This window comes from Momordica charantia (assembly GCF_013281855.1).
Source record: "Momordica charantia cultivar OHB3-1 chromosome 3 unlocalized genomic scaffold, Mcharantia_2.0 BLBB01000003.1, whole genome shotgun sequence".
NCBI lineage: Eukaryota > Viridiplantae > Streptophyta > Magnoliopsida > Cucurbitales > Cucurbitaceae > Momordica > Momordica charantia.
In genome coordinates, this window is record NW_028275161.1 from 15,206,563 (window position 1) to 15,225,816 (window position 19,254).

General features: G+C 37.9%; 1 protein-coding gene and 1 pseudogene across 5 annotated transcripts in view; both read left to right on the forward strand.

The window, feature by feature from the left end:
* The window catches only part of MOM (ATP-dependent helicase family protein), an 84,005-nt gene that overhangs the window by 49,268 nt on the left and 15,483 nt on the right, over positions 1–19,254 (forward strand). For all 5 annotated transcript variants that reach the window (XM_088121669.1, XM_022297231.2, XM_088121672.1 and 2 more), the window contains 3 exons: positions 6,819–6,992; positions 13,155–14,061; positions 14,217–14,458. In XM_088121669.1, coding sequence (XP_087977795.1) covers positions 6,819–6,992; positions 13,155–14,061; positions 14,217–14,458 — 1,323 coding nt within the window. The remainder of the gene's footprint in view (positions 1–6,818; positions 6,993–13,154; positions 14,062–14,216; positions 14,459–19,254) is intronic.
* Positions 16,028–16,817, forward strand: LOC148212453 (uncharacterized; annotated as a pseudogene).

Sequence of the window (19,254 nt, forward strand, 5' to 3'; positions counted from 1 at the left end):
TCTGTAATGATGCTTTCCAACAACTGTTCTCTGAGGGACTCTCTTTTGGTTAAATTCACCGTCGAAAGGGGATTCTGCTCCTCTTCTCTGTCCAGAACATCAATGGTTTTGGAAAGCTCGGATTTTTTCAACCCTATGTTACCAAAAACCTCCTTGTTCCACTTAGAAAGGACTCCTTTTAGGCCTTTGAGTTTGACCATAAACGGAAATCCTGGCCATGCACACAAAGGGTTTGAGTTCCACCACTTTTCAACCAAAGGAAGCAAGTGAGGAGAGTCTAGCCAAGCATTCTCAAAACGGAAGGGGGTAGGACCCCATCTAACAGTCTCAAAAGCGAGCTGAAGAAAGTGATCTGAGGTTGTTCTAAAAAGTCTCGTAGCTTGTTGATTGACAAAAAGCAGTAGCCATTCTTTAGAAATTAAGAAGCGATCTAACCTCGAGTGGATAGGGAGGACTCTCATGTTGGACCATGTGAAATAGTCATTAGTCAAAGGGGGATCGAAGAGGTCTAAATCCTCAATTAACCTGGAGTGGATAGGGAGGACTCTCATTTTCAGGCACATATTTTACGATCAATAAGCAACCTAATCAAAGGAAAACCAACAACAACCCTTCAAAAATAAATCCAAAACAACATGATCGGCGAGAGAGAGACCTTAAATCTGCGTTGGCTTCGAAGAGAGAAAACAAGTGGGAAACTGAAACGAATGAATCGAATCGTCGACTTTCGGGGGATGGAAAAGAGATTCACAGAGAGGGAGAGAGAGAGAATCTCACGTTGAGGAAGAAAAAGAAGAAGAAGGAGAATGTGTGGGGAATCGAAAAGCCATAAGAAACCGAAGGATGACTATGTCTGGATCAATCTTCTTCAAAACTTCTTTAACCAAGGCCCTCTTGGGGAGAGCACCCAACCCCCGAACATTCCAAGAAAGAATCTTCATAAACAAATTTCATTATCCTGGGTACTACCATATTCTTCTAACTCAGCTTCCTTCCCCAAAGTTCTAAGGAGATTTGTAACTTCTCTAGACACTTTCTTACTCTGAGAGTTCCCTTTGTAGGCCGAATTAGCCTGTGAAGGAATGGGTCTTATGCACATATTATGTTTTTTCAAATACCAAACCATCTTCTTAGAGAAAGGAAAGTGACAATCTTCAATTTCCTCAACATCGTCATTAACTTGTTTTTTTCCTTCTCCTTTTTTAGCATTCCCTTACTTCCAAGCTCTGTGGCTCTTCTATTTGTTGCACATCTAACGAGGGAGCCAAGAGAGAGTCTTCCCCCACCTTTCCTAATAATGATTTCCATACCATTCGACGTGGTTTCTTCCCTGGGTTGCTCTGACACTTCCTCTTCTAGAAATAAATTATTTAAATCTTGTGAAAAGGTTGCCTCCAAAGGCCCTTCCCCTTCATTTCTATTGTCTGCACCTTCCTCCTCATAAAAGGAACTCGTCGGGCTGGAGCAAGAAAAGTCAGGACTTCCATTTTCGGTTGTGCATATGATACCTTTTTTTGTAAGGATTCTGACCTCATTTTTTTGTTAAAAGAAACTCCCTTTCCTCTATTTTCCCGCCCCTAAACATAGAGGGAAGGAGACTTCAACTTTTGATTTGTCTTATCTGTTGTGGGTCTCGAGGTCTGTCCTTGTGACTGCCAAGAAGTTGGCTGTACCTTTGTTTTTTCGGGAATCCCTACCAGACTATCACAAAAAGGTGAGAGACAAATACCTGTCTCCATGGCCCCAATGGTTGACTATGGGTAACTTCTGGGTATCAGATAATAACTGCTGGACCAGTACCACCGTCTTTGACCCTCCAGAGATCCACCGGACAAACCCTTACGCCGCCCCTTCACTGTAGAAAGCCGCCGCCGACTCCGGCAAGAATGAACCATGGACTCTGGCAACATTGCTAATCAGCAAATCCGCATCTTGGAAGGTGCTAACCTGAGCTACAAAAATTTTGATCTTTGTCAATGAGTTTAACATCAGCAGGAATAAAGCCACAGTTGTTACCTTTTATCTTAATGACCGCTTCAACACAATCAGTAAGCATGACATTTTTACTTACATATTCAATGAAGCCACTTAAACAATCTCCCACTGCTTTGAAAGTCGCTAGGCTCCATAAATGCAGAGGAATGTTCCTGATTTTGACTTATCCGCCGTAAGAAGGAACTACATTAATGCTGCCATGTTTTTTAGCGTTCCATCTCTCCATTTTCAGAGTAAGGGGTCCAAAGGTAACCCAACCTTTATTCAAAGCTAGAAGTCTCGCTAGCTCGCTTGATTTGCACATTAAAAGAGCTTTGTCTGGTTGAAAAGCATTGATGATGAATCTTTCTTCTAATTGATTCTGTAAAATTTATAGAATCTGACCCCAGTCGTCATGGAAATCTCATCGTGTCACTACTATAGTTTCTTCCCAGTTTAAAGCTCTGACTTCTCCGTCTTCTCCTTTTTCTGTTGTCTCAACCTTTCCCACGCTTTTACCCGTTACAGTCGTTTCTTCTTTGTCTCTGAGAACCTCTGCATAAGATTTCACATTCTTGAGGCTCTGTATCTACTTATCCTCCTCCACCGGGTTCATAAAACTTATAAGCATTTCCCTAAAAGCTATCCAGCCTTTGAAATCTTCGTCCGAAGGAACAACCAAATTTCTCTTTCCTCCATTTACTTGCACTTTCGTTATTTCCACAAAACAACCTCTTCTATTTGAGATCTTTTGGTGCTAGATGAAGCCACCATTGTAGTGTACCTTCCGAAAGAACTTATGAGTCTGCAGAGAAAAGAGCAAGTCCTGAAGGTTATCCACGATCCAAACAGCTACCACTTCTTCGATTGAGATAGAGAAGAATCTCTTACAATGTTTTTCCGTTATACTGAGAAACCACCCTCTTTTCTTCGGGTCAAGACCGCAACCAAAGGTCTTGTTTTCAATTCTGACTGATCTATTCCTCGATCGCATTTGTGAGAAGAGACGATAACCAAAATTAATTTTAAAAAATCAACTATATGTCATTATAAGTAGTTATTTTATTTGTTTGTGTTGCAGGTTGGCTTTTATTTTCTGTTTTTGTTTGATGGGAAAACAACTTTCATTTGTTTTTAACAAGATGCGAACTTCTCAATTATTAATGGAAAGGAACAAAATTGTTCAAAAGGATACAATCACCCAAAGGGAGAGAAAAGGAAACAAAAGAAACAAAACAAAAAAAGGGGTTCCATTTGTTGGTTTGTCTTTAAAGTTGAAGCATCTCATTGTTTAATTGGGAGGCTTTTTCCTTGGCATCATGGATTCCAAAGTTTCTAAGGAAGACATTTGGTGTAAACCAATGAGAGAGTATTTTTGTTAAATGGATCGATGCCTCTCAATGAACTAGAGCAGCCTCCTTTTGTAGGAGAAAGGCTGCAGTATTACAAGGGAAAAGAAAATAGCTTAACAGAATGGTTAAAGCCTAACAAACTTTATAACTAAAGATGTTCTAACTAACCAACTATCTAACACAGACGTTCTTGGTTACATCAGTTTCCTTCCCTCTTAAAACAAAACTCGTCCTCGAGTTTAAAAGCAGTGGACTTTGAAGGCCATGAACAATCTTCAAAATAGAAATTTGTTTCTTCTTGTGATTCAAAAATACTCCAATTGAAAATATTGTCTTCAATTCGTCAAGACACCAATAAAGTAGTGTGTCAAGCATTCGACTGAGTGCAAAATCACAGAAGGAATTTAGTTGTCGACCCAAAATTTCTTCCATGAAAATAATGCCGAAATATCTGCAAATAATTTTATGGGCAATTAATTCTTTTTGTCTAGTAAACAAAATATCCAAATCTAAAATGGATGTCGGCTCCATCTGAAATTATTCTGATGGATGAAAAATTCTGAATTCCTCGACCTCTTCACTTCCACCGGTAATATTACTAATTTGTAAAGAATCCAATTTTTCTCTAACAAAATCTTGGTTCTCCAAAGAAATTAATTCTAATTCAATCACAGGATGACCTTCATGCTGCAAATCAGATTCGAATTCTTGAGGTTGGTAAATTTAACTTTCTCCGGTTTGTCCAACTTCAATAATATTAGCTTCAACCAAACCTTTCTCAACTCTAGCCACACGAATTTCTTTAGGATCTATATCAAATTCTACAACATTAGTGAAAAGTTTCTCCAAACAAAATAGAATTTCATCTCCTTCATGAAAATAATCAGCAAAACTCAAAAGAAATTCATTTTCTATGTCATTTGAACTTATCCTTGGAGAGTTTTCCTTGGAAATTAGAGGCTAGTAAAAAATTCTCCCTTACGGTTGGCTCATTTTGACAATTCTTGCGAAATTCTTGTGAATTGAATTGAGATCGACCATTCTTGTGGATTTCTTGATCCAAACGTCTCAATAAAGATTCTTGTCGATTCTTGTGCCCATTAACATCTTGCATTTCAACTTCAAAGAACAATGTAGCCAAATAAAAAGTAGAATCATCATTTTTTCCCATCAATTCTTTATCAACCTCTTCTTCCCCACAAACTTAAGAAAAGACTCGTCTTCTTGTTGAATTGCCTCAATTTGAGACGAGTCCACCAAAATTTCTCTTCAGCGATGGGCAACGAGGTTTCTATCGTGATTAGCTTGAAAACCACAAAAATCTTGCGGCCTTCTTGGCACTGGAATGGTTTCTTGCAGCATTCTTGGAGCTTGGATGGGTTCTTGCAACAATATTGGAGCTGGTTGTATATAATCTTGATCATTTTTGTTTGCTTGTCCCCTATGCTGTGCTTCTTGATTCATTCTACCGAAATTTTGATGCAAGTTCATGTCATCTAATTGTGTCATTACCTTACGTAGAAGTTGCTGAATCTCCACCACATTCCTTTGGACGTTTTCAACCGTGCCTTCAACCATCATTAATCAAGTGGTTGTGGATTGTGGGGAGAGGACAAGGGATTGCTCCGTCTCTTTTTGAACAAGAGAAGAATCACCAATGTTGACTGAGTTCTTCTTTGTTGCCATCAGATCCCAAGAGCAAAAGGTGCTTTGACACCAATTTGGTGTAAACCAATGAGAGTTTTTTTGGTTAAATGAATCAATGCCTCTCAATGAACTAGAGCAGCCTCCTTTTATAGGAGAAAGACTGCAGAATTACAAGGGAAGAGAAAATAGCCTAACAGAATGGTTAAAGTCTTAAGAAACTTTATAACTAAATATGTTCTAACTAACCAACTAACTAACACAGACATTCTTGGTTACATCAACATTGTTCCATCGTTCAAGTACATTTCTAGCTGATCTTTTGCTCAATTGGATTCTTAGTTATCCTCTCTTAATTTTGAGCTTGTCAAAATTCGCAAAGAGCGGGCTATTTGTTTAGAAGCGCACTCTAGAAGAAAGATGGAGTTACAAGCTTAACGGGATAGAGAGATCGCTGAAATTCAAAGCAATATTCGGGCCAAATATTTTTAGAAATTCAAAGTCTTGTATCAAGAATATAAAGATGACTTTGTCAATGTTTATGGTGTTCAAGATAGGAGAGAGAACAGAGCATACATACCTTTGGATGTAAGCCTAAAAGCCTTTTAAAATATTGAAGAGGAGAAGAAGAAGAGTTTTGAAGGAGGAAAAGAAAAGACAGAAAAGAAGGAAGTATAAAAAAGAAAAGTGCAGTTATTGCTAGTTGTATGAAGCTGCCAAATGGTAGTCTACCTCTTAAGAGATAGTTTCTAGGTTCATAAAGCTGACAGCGATATTCTAATTCCTCCCATAAATAAAAATGTACGAATTACACATTTTAATGGGATCCAAACCAATCTGCCTTTATATCTCAACTTTTTCTAAATTACATAAGTTCTTAAGTTGTTTTTTATAAACAATAAATAGTTTTGTAATATTTTTATGCTTGAAGTATTTTTTTTCTTTTATCTATATTTATTATAAATCATATTTGTATGGTTAATTTATTTGGAATTACTGCAACAATAAATATATACATTATCTTTTTTTGTGTCCCCAACATGTCCATGTCCTACATTTTATGAAATTGGCATGTCACCGTGTTCGTGTCGTGTCATGTCCGTGCTTCTTAGGTGGCCTCAATATTTTGAGCCTGTTTTGCTCGCAAGACTGCATCTTCTATGGGTTATGCAGGCGAAAGTAATCATTTTAATGTTATGGTTTGAGTGCAATCAAAGAATTTTTTATATCAAGTTGAGATATTGGGTTGAGCTGTTTGATTTGGTTAAGTCTAAAGCTTCTAGATGGTGTTCCCTCTCTAGTTTGTTTGCTATCTAATCATTGAATCATATTTGTTCTGATTGGGATGTTATTTTCCTCTTTTCACTCCTTTTGGTGATTGTATCCTTTGAAAATTTTTGTTCCTTATCATATATCAATAAAAAGGTTGGTATCTTGTTCAAAAAATTAAAACCTTTAAAGTAAATACAAAGATACATCCTAACAATAAATATTGAATTTTATAGAGTAACTTCTGATGTCTTTAGATCAACAAAGCTATGATGCTGCAGAAAGTTCTATCGTTGCAAATTTTCCCTCCAAAAATACTTGTTTGTCTTAAAAGATAGGTTGATTCTTTCTGTCTAAATGCCCCATTAATTTTTTCCATTCTTCTATTTTATCTTAATATGATATAAGAATTTAAGTTGTTTTCATTTAAAAGTTTTCTCAGATTTTCATGATTTACTAAATGGACTGTGAAAAACTCCATACTTGTTTGTGTTTTAGGTTCGAATCTGTTAATTCCCATTGATCTTTCTGATGAGAAAGGGAGAAATGGCTCTAATGTCGTGTATGGTATCGTGGCAGTGTTGTAACCATCCATATATTGCGGATCCTTCAATGGCACACATAATCACCAAGGGGCATCCAGAAGTGGAGTATTTGAATATTGGAATAAAAGCAAGTGGCAAGCTACAACTTCTTGATGCAATGCTAATGGAAATGAAGAAAAAGGGTTTAAGGGTGCTAATTCTTTTCCAGGTAACTCCTATGGTTGAATTTTATCTCTCTCTCAAGACCTCCCCCCCTAAATATTCTATTATTGCTCTTGATCTAGATATACTATAACATTGTAAAACAGCCCGCAATTCAAAGGACTTTGCTTTTCCCTGAATTGAGAATGAAACAAACCTCCTCGAGGCAGAGGCAACAGTCCTTGTTACGTGCCCAACTGACTCCAAAATTCTCAAAGAAGTGATCCCAAATCAAGCAAGTGAATTGACAACTCTAACGGATGTGTGGTTCAAATCCTCGGACGTCTTCCTAGCGAGGATCACCATTGTGGCCCCAACAAGATCACAGGATACCTCTGAATTCAATCCATAGTGTTAACACCCCATGTAAAACTTGCCCAACAAAGAATTTGAATTTCTGAGAAATAATATCGTCTCATAACGAGGAGAATAAAGAGGAGTCAGGATCGAGGCTACACAAGACTAACGAAAGAACGACAGGAGAACCCTTTAGAAGGATTAGGAGACCGAACCCAAAAGTCCCTGCACCCAAACAAAAGTGGACATTACTCAATGAAAAAATTAGCACAACTAAGTTCGTGGATTTCCTATCAGACAAAGGTCGACAAAAATCAAGATTAAGTGAGGTGGATTCATGGAGAAAATGACAAAAGAATTGGGTCGACACTTCAAAGAGGAAAGATGATAGAGGCAGGGAAACATAAGAGGTCTATCACCCAACCAGCAGTCTTACCAAAAATAAATATTTGAGCCAACTACAACCAAACACTTTAGATAGTTAATGGAATAATTTTCGAAGTACTTATGGAAGTGCCTTTAATCCCATGACTTGTAATCCACTATATGCGTGAGGACCATAAATTAACCGCCATAGTGATTTGCCCAAAAATGCCTCATTTCAAAGCCTTAGATTTCCTAGACCCAACCTTCCTGCTCAAAGGGAAAATAGCATGGGGTTAGGCCAGACTTGGCTGGTGTTTATAGGGACACGAGGGAATTTGTATTCAAATGACTTATCCAGTGCATGAAGATAAGTGGGCAATTATTTTTAACATTTATGGAGCAGATGGTGGCCGTATTCAAATCTAGATGTAATGAACTCTTTGTTTTGGATTGTTATTTGAACCACTCATACTTATTTTTTCTTTATATTTTTTCGCTTATCTAAACTACTCCATGAGAATTATAGTTAAAGTGGCCTTAGGCTCACGAATATGATGGGTGGAAAATAAAGTAAGGTGTGTGCTTGTCATTGAGATTAATAAAGGTCAGGGAAGATACTTTCCATACTCTCCACTCTCCTTTGGCACATTTTTTAGAGAAGGCCAACCATGCAACGATCTCGCCTATGGCACATGAATGCAGAGGTAGCTACAAAAATTATTGTCAAACATGGTAGTCTTTTGCATCCTGCTCAGAGAATTCTCAAATTGGTATAAAATTGATGCCTTCTAAGAGTAATCTTAGGCCTCTTTGGTGGAAATAAAATTTTGATTCCTTTCCAAATATGTATGTGTGTGTACATATATATATATGTGGGCTTCCATTTCTTGATGTGATTAATTAATTTTTTTGGTATTATGATCATCCTCTTTCTTTAGTTGACCCACATCTATACATTTATTAAACAACTTTGATGTAGGAGATATTGTAAAATAGCCATTGGTTAGTAGGTCTTTTAGTTAGCCGTTGGTGTCTTTCATTTAGCCGTTGGTTAGTTAGTTAGTTAGGTTGCTTATCTATAAAAACCAACCCTTGTTGTATTCGAAGGAATTATTCAAAACTGAAATAGAAAACTCTCACTTGGTTTTACACCAAATTGGTATTGGAGCCCTTTTTCGAAACTTAGGACCTGATGGCCGGGAAGAACACAACGACTTCCGACAAAGGAACCACAGTGGATCCTTTGGCACACCAACCTCTGTCACCAAAATCCACCACCGATCGTTTACTGTTAGTGGAAGATTCCTTGGGAGAGGTTCGCTCCAGTGTACAGACGAACCACGGGCTTATGGAAAACCTGTCCAAGCATCTGGAAAATATAGCACTTGAGCAAGAGCGGCTATGGGATGATCTGGGCAATCGCGGTAGTCGCCGGGAACAAGCACATGCATACTAGCCAAGAAACCGATCACCCACTCCCGTTATTGCAAGAAATATCGACAGACAGGACCGACGACAGCAAGAACTCTAACTGAGGATCCAAGATTCAGATTTTTCAGGGGAAGAGGAGGACTTTCTTCGGGGGAACCAGCGCTTCGATCGTTTTGGATTTCATAATGGAGGGGGTGTTCGCACCGACATTCGGATGAAAATTGACCTTCCAACCTTTAATGGGAAAATGGACGTTGAAGCATTCTTGGATTGGGTCAAGAACATAGAAATTTTTTTTTAATATACCAATACCCCGGAGGATAAGAAAGTTCGGTTGGTTGCCTTCAAACTAAAATCTGGCATCTCTGCCTGGTGGGATCAACTAGAGGTTGATTGCCGACGGCAGGGCAAACATCCTATTCGCAGTTGGCCGCACATGCTTCAGTTAATACGCGAACGCTTCCTGCCAACCAAGTTTGAGCAGCTCTTGTATCAACAGTATTTGCGATGTCGACAGGGGACCAAGAACATTGTTGATTATACTGAGGAATTCCATCGTCTGGGAGCACGAACCAACTTGACCGAAACATAGGACTATAAGATTGCCAGGTATGTTGATGGTCTTCACGAAGATATACAAGATCAGATGGATATCCAACCAATTGGATTCCTTTTTGATGCTATAACAAAGGCTACCAAGATTGAGGAAAAACTTGACAAAAAGACGTATATAACTTTGTTACCCGGTGTCTCACTTGTCAGAAAGCTAAAGGTCAAGCACAAAATACCGGGTTATACTCCCCACTCCCAATCCCTCGGTCTATTTGGGAAGATTTCTCTATGGACTTTGTCCTTGGATTACCAAAGACTCAACGTGGTTATGATTCGGTTCTAGTTGTGGTGGACAGATTTAGCAAAATGTCCCACTTCTTACCTTGCAAAAAAACATCGGATGCCATTTATGTGGCCAATCTTTTCTTCGTGAGATTGTGCGCCTACATGGCATTCTGAAAACAATAGTTTCTGACAGAGATGTGAAATTTTTGAGCTATTTTTGGAAAACTTTGTGGAAGAAATTTGATACAGGGTTAAAATTTAGCACGACCAGCCACCCACAAACCGACGGCCAAACCGAGGTCACTAACCGAACATTGGGGAACCTTATACAATGCCTTGGTGGAACTAAACCGAAGCAATGGGACCTTACAATCGTGCAGGCTGAATTTGCCTACAACCATATGAAAAATCGAGTCCCCCTTTGAAGTAGTATATACTAAACTTCCCCGCCTTACTGTGGACTTAGCTAATATCCCTTCTAATGTTGATTTTAATCAGGAAGCTGAGCACATGGCCGAAAGGATAGTGGAACTACATAAGGAGGTCATAGAGAATTTGATGAATGCTACGGCAACCTATAAGGCAAATGCGGATAGCCATCGTCGGGAGAAACATTTCAAAATAGGCGATCTAGTGATGGTCTACCTACGAAAGTCCAGATTTCCGACAGGAACATATCGCAAACTACTCAACAAAAAGATCTGCCCTTTTGAAATTCTGGAGAAATATGGTGACAATGCTTATAAGATCAACCTTCCCACTGATCTACGCATCAATCCCATATTTAATGTATTAGACCTACATGAATATCATGCTGTAGATGCTTTCCAATTAGCCACATAAACTAGTGGTCGAGCTTTCCTTTGAGACGGAGGGAATATGATGTAGGAGATATTGTAAAATAGTCGTTGGTTAGTAGGTCTTTTAGTTAGCCATTGGTGTCTTTCATTTAGCCGTTGGTTAGTTAGTTAGGTTGGTTATCTATAAAAACCAACCCTTGTTGTATTCGAAGGAATTATTCAAAAGTGAAATAGAAAACTCTCACTTGGTTTTACACCAAACTTCTAAATGTAACCACATCTGTACATTTATTATACAACTTCTTTGATCACGTAACCCTTTACCTGACGTCTTTGGCTCTCTCTCTCTCTTTCAAGGGCCTATTTTTGCATGTCATAGATTTGGGCTGCATCTTGTGCCTGGGAGTAGGGTTGCGTAATCATGTCCCAAATTTCCATGGCTAAAGTTAAGAAAATACATCTGGGAACCATTGAACTCTATAACCATGACATTATCGTAGAATTAGCTTCATCGCATGCCTTAAATTTCGGGTCCCCACTCTTCGTCTAGTTTCCATAATGTGGCTGATTTTTCCTTTTCCATTTTTAGAAAAGTCCTGAAAAATTGAGACTGTTTCAAGTAATTTTTTCCATCCAAACGGTACCTAGGTTAAATATTTTGTATATCTCTGGGATTGTTAGGAACAATCGTTACAGCTCCAGTATTTTCATTGGTCTTTGATGACTCAATGCTCTTGGACATGGTCACGAAGATGAAGGTCAGGAACTTCAAAACCAAAAATTTCTAGATGCAACACCAAAAGGAAAACCAACAACAAGCTGAAACAACGATGCAAGCAAAAAAATAGGCAAACGGCGAACAATGTGAATCAGCAAATGGTTGACGAGATTGGACACGAACACGAATTCACCAGTGCGGCAGATGCGATCCAAGGTGACAGAAGTGATCGATTGATAGCAAAGAAATCGATCAACCATGAAAGCACAAAAATGGCAGACACAAACAAAAATTGCGATGTTATGGGAACAAGCGACCAACAACATCTTCATCGGCCAAAACAAAGAGAATTGCTATGCTAGGTAGGATGCATCAATCAAAGGCGAGTCTAAAGATGCAGTGAGATCCAGCAACGTCTAGAGATTGGCGGTGACTAGGGTTTCTGAAAATTTAGGGTTTTTAGAAGAACTAGGGTTTCCTTGCTCCGATACCATGTAATTTGGTGAATAGTGAATTCAATTGTATTGAGTTTTCAATAGAATACTCTATGTATACATTATACAATGATATAAAAGATGGAAAGAATCAGCTAGAGAAGGTAAGTTGTCTATCTCCTAAAATTTTAATTAAGAATTTTCAACTAATATATAATAGTAAAAAAGTTAAGGTAATTTCTAATAGTGGGTAATTTCTAACAGTTGGGATCCATATGAAGGGAAAAATGGTTAGAAGTAGCCATAGGGGAGCCCATAGACCTTCTCTTCTAGGGAAAAGGAGGCTTGTTTACGAGAGACTGGGTATTTTTCAATGCAAGAAACGGTGGTTGTTTCTTTGAGGCTTGATGAAGTAAAACTTCTTGTTATTCAAGGGAACTTTGATCAGGTTTAACACATCACTTACCTTGTTGAATTTGCACACGCTTCTAGTAATATAGCCTCCAATGTTCCTCTCATAACTCCATCTCATCACATTAATGACACCTTCCCCAAGTTCTGTGGGATAAGCTTGCAAGATCTTCCAACTCTCCCCCAAAAGGCTTTCTGTATGGCATGAAGCCAGATACTAATACTTGCCAGAAGACCTAAGAGCATCCATACCCCAGATAGATTCACTGTGTGATCAAGCTTGCTATAAAGTTTTTCTTTTTATGCAGAACGCTGATATAATGGGGTAATTCAGCCACTAGACTAGTTGTCAAACGGTTTCTGTAACTGTTACTGAGTCCTTTGTTACCTTGTCGGCAGTGTCCGTGGTATACTTTTAAGAGTCATAATTCTGCTTGAACAGTACAAGATAGTTGAAAAAGTATTATTTCTCTCCTTCTGCCCTACTGATTTTTTATTGTTTCCATCAATTACAAATTTTCTTAATTTAGGTGATTACAGACTCTTAGACTACTGCATGGTTAGAAAATATGGCTCATTAAAAGACTTCTTGGTCTTTGGAAGTTGAACGTCTAATTTTCAGGTCAAATTTACAATTGGAGCTTAATACACCACATTTTTTAGCATTTTACTGAACAAGATGGATACAATTTTATTATATGGAATGAATTCATTACTTTTGTCATGGTCTAAAATCATGTGTTTAAATCATTATTTTTGTTTTAAGCTATTGCTCTCCCTCCCTCCCGCTGTAATTTTATCTTTGCATCTATGAAATGGTAAAATGCATTTTATATTCCTGTGAGGGAATTTTATGTGAAAATTTTCAATTGCAGTCAATCAGTGGTTCTGGAAGGGACTCCATTGGAGATATTTTGGATGATTTTTTGCGTCAGAGGTTTGGGCCCGATTCTTATGAACGTATTGATGGGGGTCTTATTTATTCCAAGAAACAAGCTGCTCTAAACAAATTTAACAACCTAGAGAGTGGAAGATTTTTGTTTCTGTTAGAAGTTCGTGCATGCCTCCCCAGTATTAAACTTTCATCAGTGGATAGCATTGTCATTTATGATAGTGACTGGACCCCAATGAATGATTTAAGAGCCCTTCAGAGGATAACCCTTGATTCTCAGTTGGAGCAGATAAAAATTTTTCGTTTATATTCATCTTGTACTGTGGACGAAAAGGTTCTTATGCTGTCCTTGCAAAATAGAAATTTGGATGGCAATTTACAGAACGTCAGCTGGAGTCATGCCAATATGCTGCTTATGTGGGGAGCATCTGATTTATTCGCTAACTTAGAGAAGTTCCATGACAAAGAAAAAACTGCTGATTCCTTGACAGATACAACACTTTTGAAAGAGGTGGTCCATGATTTAATATTACTTATGTCACAAAATGCTGGTAGCACGAACAAGTATGATTCCCGTGTTATATTAAAAGTTCAACAAGTTGAAGGAGTCTATTCTGCACACTCCCCACTTCTTGGTCAACTAAAAATGCCATCAACGGAAGAAATGCATCCCCTCATATTTTGGACCAAGCTGTTAGATGGAAAGTGCCCGAAATGGAAATATACTTCTGATAGATCTCTGAGGAACCGGAAAAGGGTTCAACATTCTGATGATTCATCACAGAAACCTGAACTTGAGCTTGTGGAATCTGCGAGGAAACGTAAGAAGATGTCAAATAGCAATGTAAAAGTTGCACAAGATGGAAATTTTATCAATACGGAAAAGGAAGGTACAAGTATCTGCAATCTTAAAATCATTTCTGCATATACTTTCTAGCCTCTGCTTTGCGGCCTTATTTTGTTGTCTGAGTGATAGAAAAGAAAATTTTACAGCATCCATACATTCCTATCTCCATCATTCTTTAACATCTTTCTTTGGGTGTAGGTCCTTCTGGAGCTCCAAAACATACATGTCAAACCTCTAATAGTTCAGCTGCTTGTGAGGATGATCCATACATTGAGAATCAACTATCATCCACATCTTTGATGGCTAATGATAGCTTGAAAATTCTTGAATACAAGTCTGTTGGATCTGATGGAATAACAAAGCTGATTGATCTACGGAAGAGTCTTCATCGTATTTTGAAGCCTGAAGTTTCACAATTATGCCAAATTTTGAAACTTCCAGTATGACTCTCATTGCCTTCTTTATTGTCTAAATCTTAATCTATTTATGTATATTATGGCAGTTCATCTTATTCAATTTTCCATTGACAAGATAGCAACATCAATAAATGTAGGTTGATCTAGGTTAATATTTTATTTACATGTTAGTAGCTAGTTTTATTGATATTGCTGTTAATTAGTTAGTCTACCACTGTGTTAATTTAGGTTAAAAAACACATTTGGTCCTTGTACTTTCACTAAAGTTACGATTTAGTCCTTAAGCTTTAGTTTGTAACGATTTAGTCCCTGTACTTTCACTAAAGTAATGATTTAGTTCTTGAACTTTAGTTTGTAACAATTTAGTCTCTATAATTTAAAAATTGTAACAATTTAGTCCCTCTTGTGAAAGATTTTATTAAAGTGTCGAATTTTATCATATAACAATTTAATCTTTATAATATATAAACATATTTGGTTCTTCATTGGTTTATCAATCTATATATATAAGAATCTTAACAAAAAAAAATTCACGATAAGGACTAAATCGTTACAAGCTTTAAATTATATATTACAGTTCGGAGACTAAATTGTTATCAATTCGAAAGTACAGGGACTAAATCATTACAAACTAAAGTTTAGAGACTAAATTGTTACTGTGAGAGTATAGATATTACTATACTTTACCTTTTCCTTATAGGATTAGGTCAACCTTGTATATTTGTCTATATATATATAGACTTTAATAATGAGAATACATCATATTGGATTCTCTCCAACCTTAGTCTGTACATGGTATAAGAGCTCTAGGTTTCTTCTAAAATTTTTGTGCTCATTAGGGTTTTGATGCCCATTATGGTTTTGTGCCCATTAGGGTTTTGTTCATTGCTATCCAACTCAACTCACTACTACCGCCGCCTGCTGTCGCCGTTTGCTGATTCGCCAGCGCTACTGTTTTCCGATTGCAGTTCATGGGTTTCGTCTCGCCGCCAATCGCTGTTGCCGGTGCCGTGTGCTTTCGTCACCGCCAGTCGCCACCCGTCGCCTTCCCCCTCTGGTTGTCGTGGGGTAGCACTTAAGGTTTCTGGTTTCAGAAAACACCTAATCCGGTTTGGTTCCAGCAGTTTGATTCATCTGTTTTGTTTGGTTCGGGTGGTTTGGTCTGGTTCTATCGTTTTGTTCAAATAAGTTCGTTTGTTTGTTATGGTTAAGAAGAAATCAATCGTAACTTCTGAGGTGATCTCAATGATATCAAAAGTCACAGAACACAAGTTGAATGGATCAAACTATTCTTCAAGGAAAATTAATGTTCGTCTTTTTTTGCGAAGTATTGATATGGACGATCATATAACTGAGGATCCACCTAAGGATGAGAGCAAGAAAACTTGGTTGCGGGATGATGCTCGACTGGTTCTGCAAATCAAGAGTTCGATCGAGAGTGATTATTGCGGTCAATGAATGTGAGTAGGTTAAAGAGTTGCTTAAATATTTAGAATTCCTTTATTCTGGAAAAGGAATGTTAGTCGAATATTTGAAATCTGCAAGCGCTTCTACCAACCTGAGTTTGGTGACCAATCTCTTACAAATTACTTTATGGAACATAAACGAATTTATGCATTACTCCCATATAGTAATGATGCAAAAGTTCGGCTTGCCCAACGCGAACAACTAGCAGTATTCAGTTTTCTTCTTGGTCTTCCACTTAGATTTGATGTGGCCAAAGACCAATTACTCTCTAGTTTGGAAATTCCAGCTTTAGAGGAGGCATATACTCAAGTACTTCGAGTTGAGAAGTCACAACCCGTCTTTTCATCTCAGTTTAATAGTGCTTTGGTTGGATGTAGTACAAATGGAAACAGTGGTAATACCTACCAAGGGAATTCCACGACTTCGAACGCTCAATGTTGAAATTCTAGTGCTCCAAAATCAAATTCAGGAGATATTATTTTTTGCAATTATTGCCATAAGCCTGGTCATACAAAACGAGAATGTAGAAAGCTATTGAATAAAGGTCAGAAAACACAATCTGCCCATGTTGCATCTACTCCTGATAATGCTGGCAAGTTAGTTACAATTCCTGCGGAAGAATTTGCTAAGTTCCAACAGTATCAAGAGTCATTAACGGCATCGTCCTCTAATCCGATTACCGCCATCGCTGAGTCAGGTAACACCAGTAAATGTCTTATTTCCTCCGCATCAAAATGGATCATTGACTCTGGTGCGACAAATCGTATGTCAGGTAACCCTAACTTATTTGCTAATTTCTTTGAATACTCCGTCTCAAAATGGAGTTGCAGAAAGGAAAAATAGACATCTTCTCGAAACAGCAAGGGCCTTAATGTTTCAAATGCATGTTCCAAAATACTTTTGGGTCGATGCTATTTCGACGGCTTGCTTCCTGATCAATCGCATGCCTTCCTTAGTTCTTAAGGGTGAGATACCTTATCGTACTCTATGTCCTATGCAACCTTTATTTCCTATTAAACCTAAAATATTTGGTTGCACCTATTTTGTTCGTGCTGTTCGTCCTCAGCTCACCAAATTAGACCTCAAGTCCTTGAAATGCATTTTCCTTGGTTATTCTCGTGTTCAAAAAGGGTATCGATGTTATTGTCCTGATCTCAATAGATATCTTGTCACTCTCAACGTTACATTCTTTGAAGATACTCATTTTTCATCATATTTGAGTACGAGTCAGGGGGAGCGTTCACAAGAAGATGATGACTTTCTTGTCTATTTCATTGTCTCTCCTTCTATTGGAGAGCTTCCTAGCAATACATCTTTCTATGTGCCTGATCCTTCTCTTCCCACCATTACTCAAGTTTATTATCGTCGGCAACCTCCTACGGACTCATGCCCTATACCAGCAACTTCTTTGCGTGAGGATCCAGGAACAAGTGGTGACCTTCCTATTGCTCTTTGAAAAGGTAAGCGTAAATGTACTTATCCTATTTTTTTCTTTTGTCTCATATAACCATTTGTCCTCACCTACTTGTTCGTTTCTTGCATCCCATGAGTCGGTATCTGTTCCTAAAACTATTCATGAAGCTTTGTCTCATCTTGGTTGGTAGGCTGCTATGTTGGAGGAAATGACTGCTTTAGATGACAATGGTACTTGGGATTTAGTGTCTCTTCTTGCAGGAAAGAAACCTATCGGTTGTAAATGGGTGTTTGCTGTTAAAGTTCATCCTGATGGATCCATTGCCCGTTTGGAAGCTTGCCTTGTTGCTAAAGGATATGCGCAAACTTATGGAATTGATTATGGTGATACTTTTTCTCCGGTTGCTAAATTGGCTTCTATTAGGTTATTCATTTCCTTGGCATCTATTCACCATTGGCCGTTACATCAACTTGATATTAAAAATTCCTTCCTCCATGGTGATCTTCAAGAGGAAGTGTATATGGAGTAACCACCAGGTTTTGTTGCTCAGGGGGAGAATGGAAAGGTATGTCGTCTTCGTAAATCCTTATATGGGTTGAAACAAAGTCCACGAGCATGGTTTGGAAAATTCAGTCAGGTGGTTGAGAACTTTGGAATGAAGATGAGTAAGTCGGACAATTTTGTTTTCTATAAACAAACTGAGTCTGGTGTTATCTTACTGGTTGTATATGTTGATGATATTGTGATTACTGGTAATGATTCATCAGACATCCTATCACTCAAAACTTTCCTTCATAGTCAATTTCATACGAAGGATTTGGGAGTGCTGAAATATTTCTTAGGAATTAAGGTAATAAGGAGCAAGAAGGGGATTCTCTTATCACAGCGTAATTATGTATACTTTGACCTGTTAACTAAAACAGGAAAGTTAGCTGCTAAGCCGGATAGTACCCCAATGATACATAATTTACAACTTACAAAGGAAGGGGAGTTGTTGAAAGATCCTGAGAAGTATAGGAGATTAGTAGGGAAGCTGAATTATCTTACGGTTACGAGGCCAGACATAGCTTATCGAGTCAGTATTATGAGTCAGTTTATGAGTTCTCCTACGACTGACCGTTGGATCGCATTGGAACATATTTTATGTTATTTGAAAGGTGCTCCTGGACGTGGTTTGTTATATAAAGATCATGGTCATCTTAATATTGAATGTTTTTCAGATGCTGATTGGGCAGGTTCTAAGGAAGATAGAAGATCAACCTCAGGATATTGTGTATTTGTCGGAGGTAATTTAGTTTCTTGGAAATGTAAGAAACAAAACGTGGTGTCGCGCTCGAATTCTTAATCAGAATATAGAGCTATGGTACAGTCGATGTGTGAATTAGTATGGATACATCAGCTTCTGACTGAATTGGGATTTGACATCACCACTCCAATGAAACTTTGGTGTGATAATCAAGCAGCTCTTCATATTGCATCTAATCCAGTATTTCATGAACGAACCAAAGAAGTTAATTGTCATTATGTACGTGAGAAAATACAGCAAGGATTGGTGGCTACAGGATATGTGAAGATTGGAGAGCAGCTAGAAGATATGTTTACTAAAGCATTGAATGGAGCACGAATAGATTGTTTGTCTAACAAGTTAGACATGATTAATATATATGCCCCAACTTGAGGGAGAGTGTTAGAGTATAGATATTAGTATATTTTATATTCTTGTATTAATATTAATTTGTCCTTTACCTTCTCCTTATAGGATTAGGTCAACCTTGTATATTTGTCTATATATATAGACTTTAATAATGAGAATACATCATATTGGATCCTCTCCAACCTTAGTCTCTATAATTACTTTAACAAAAGTACATGGACCAAAAATGTTTTTTAACCCTTAATTTATAAGGAATAGTTTGTTGGTTGGTTAGTTGTCAATCTG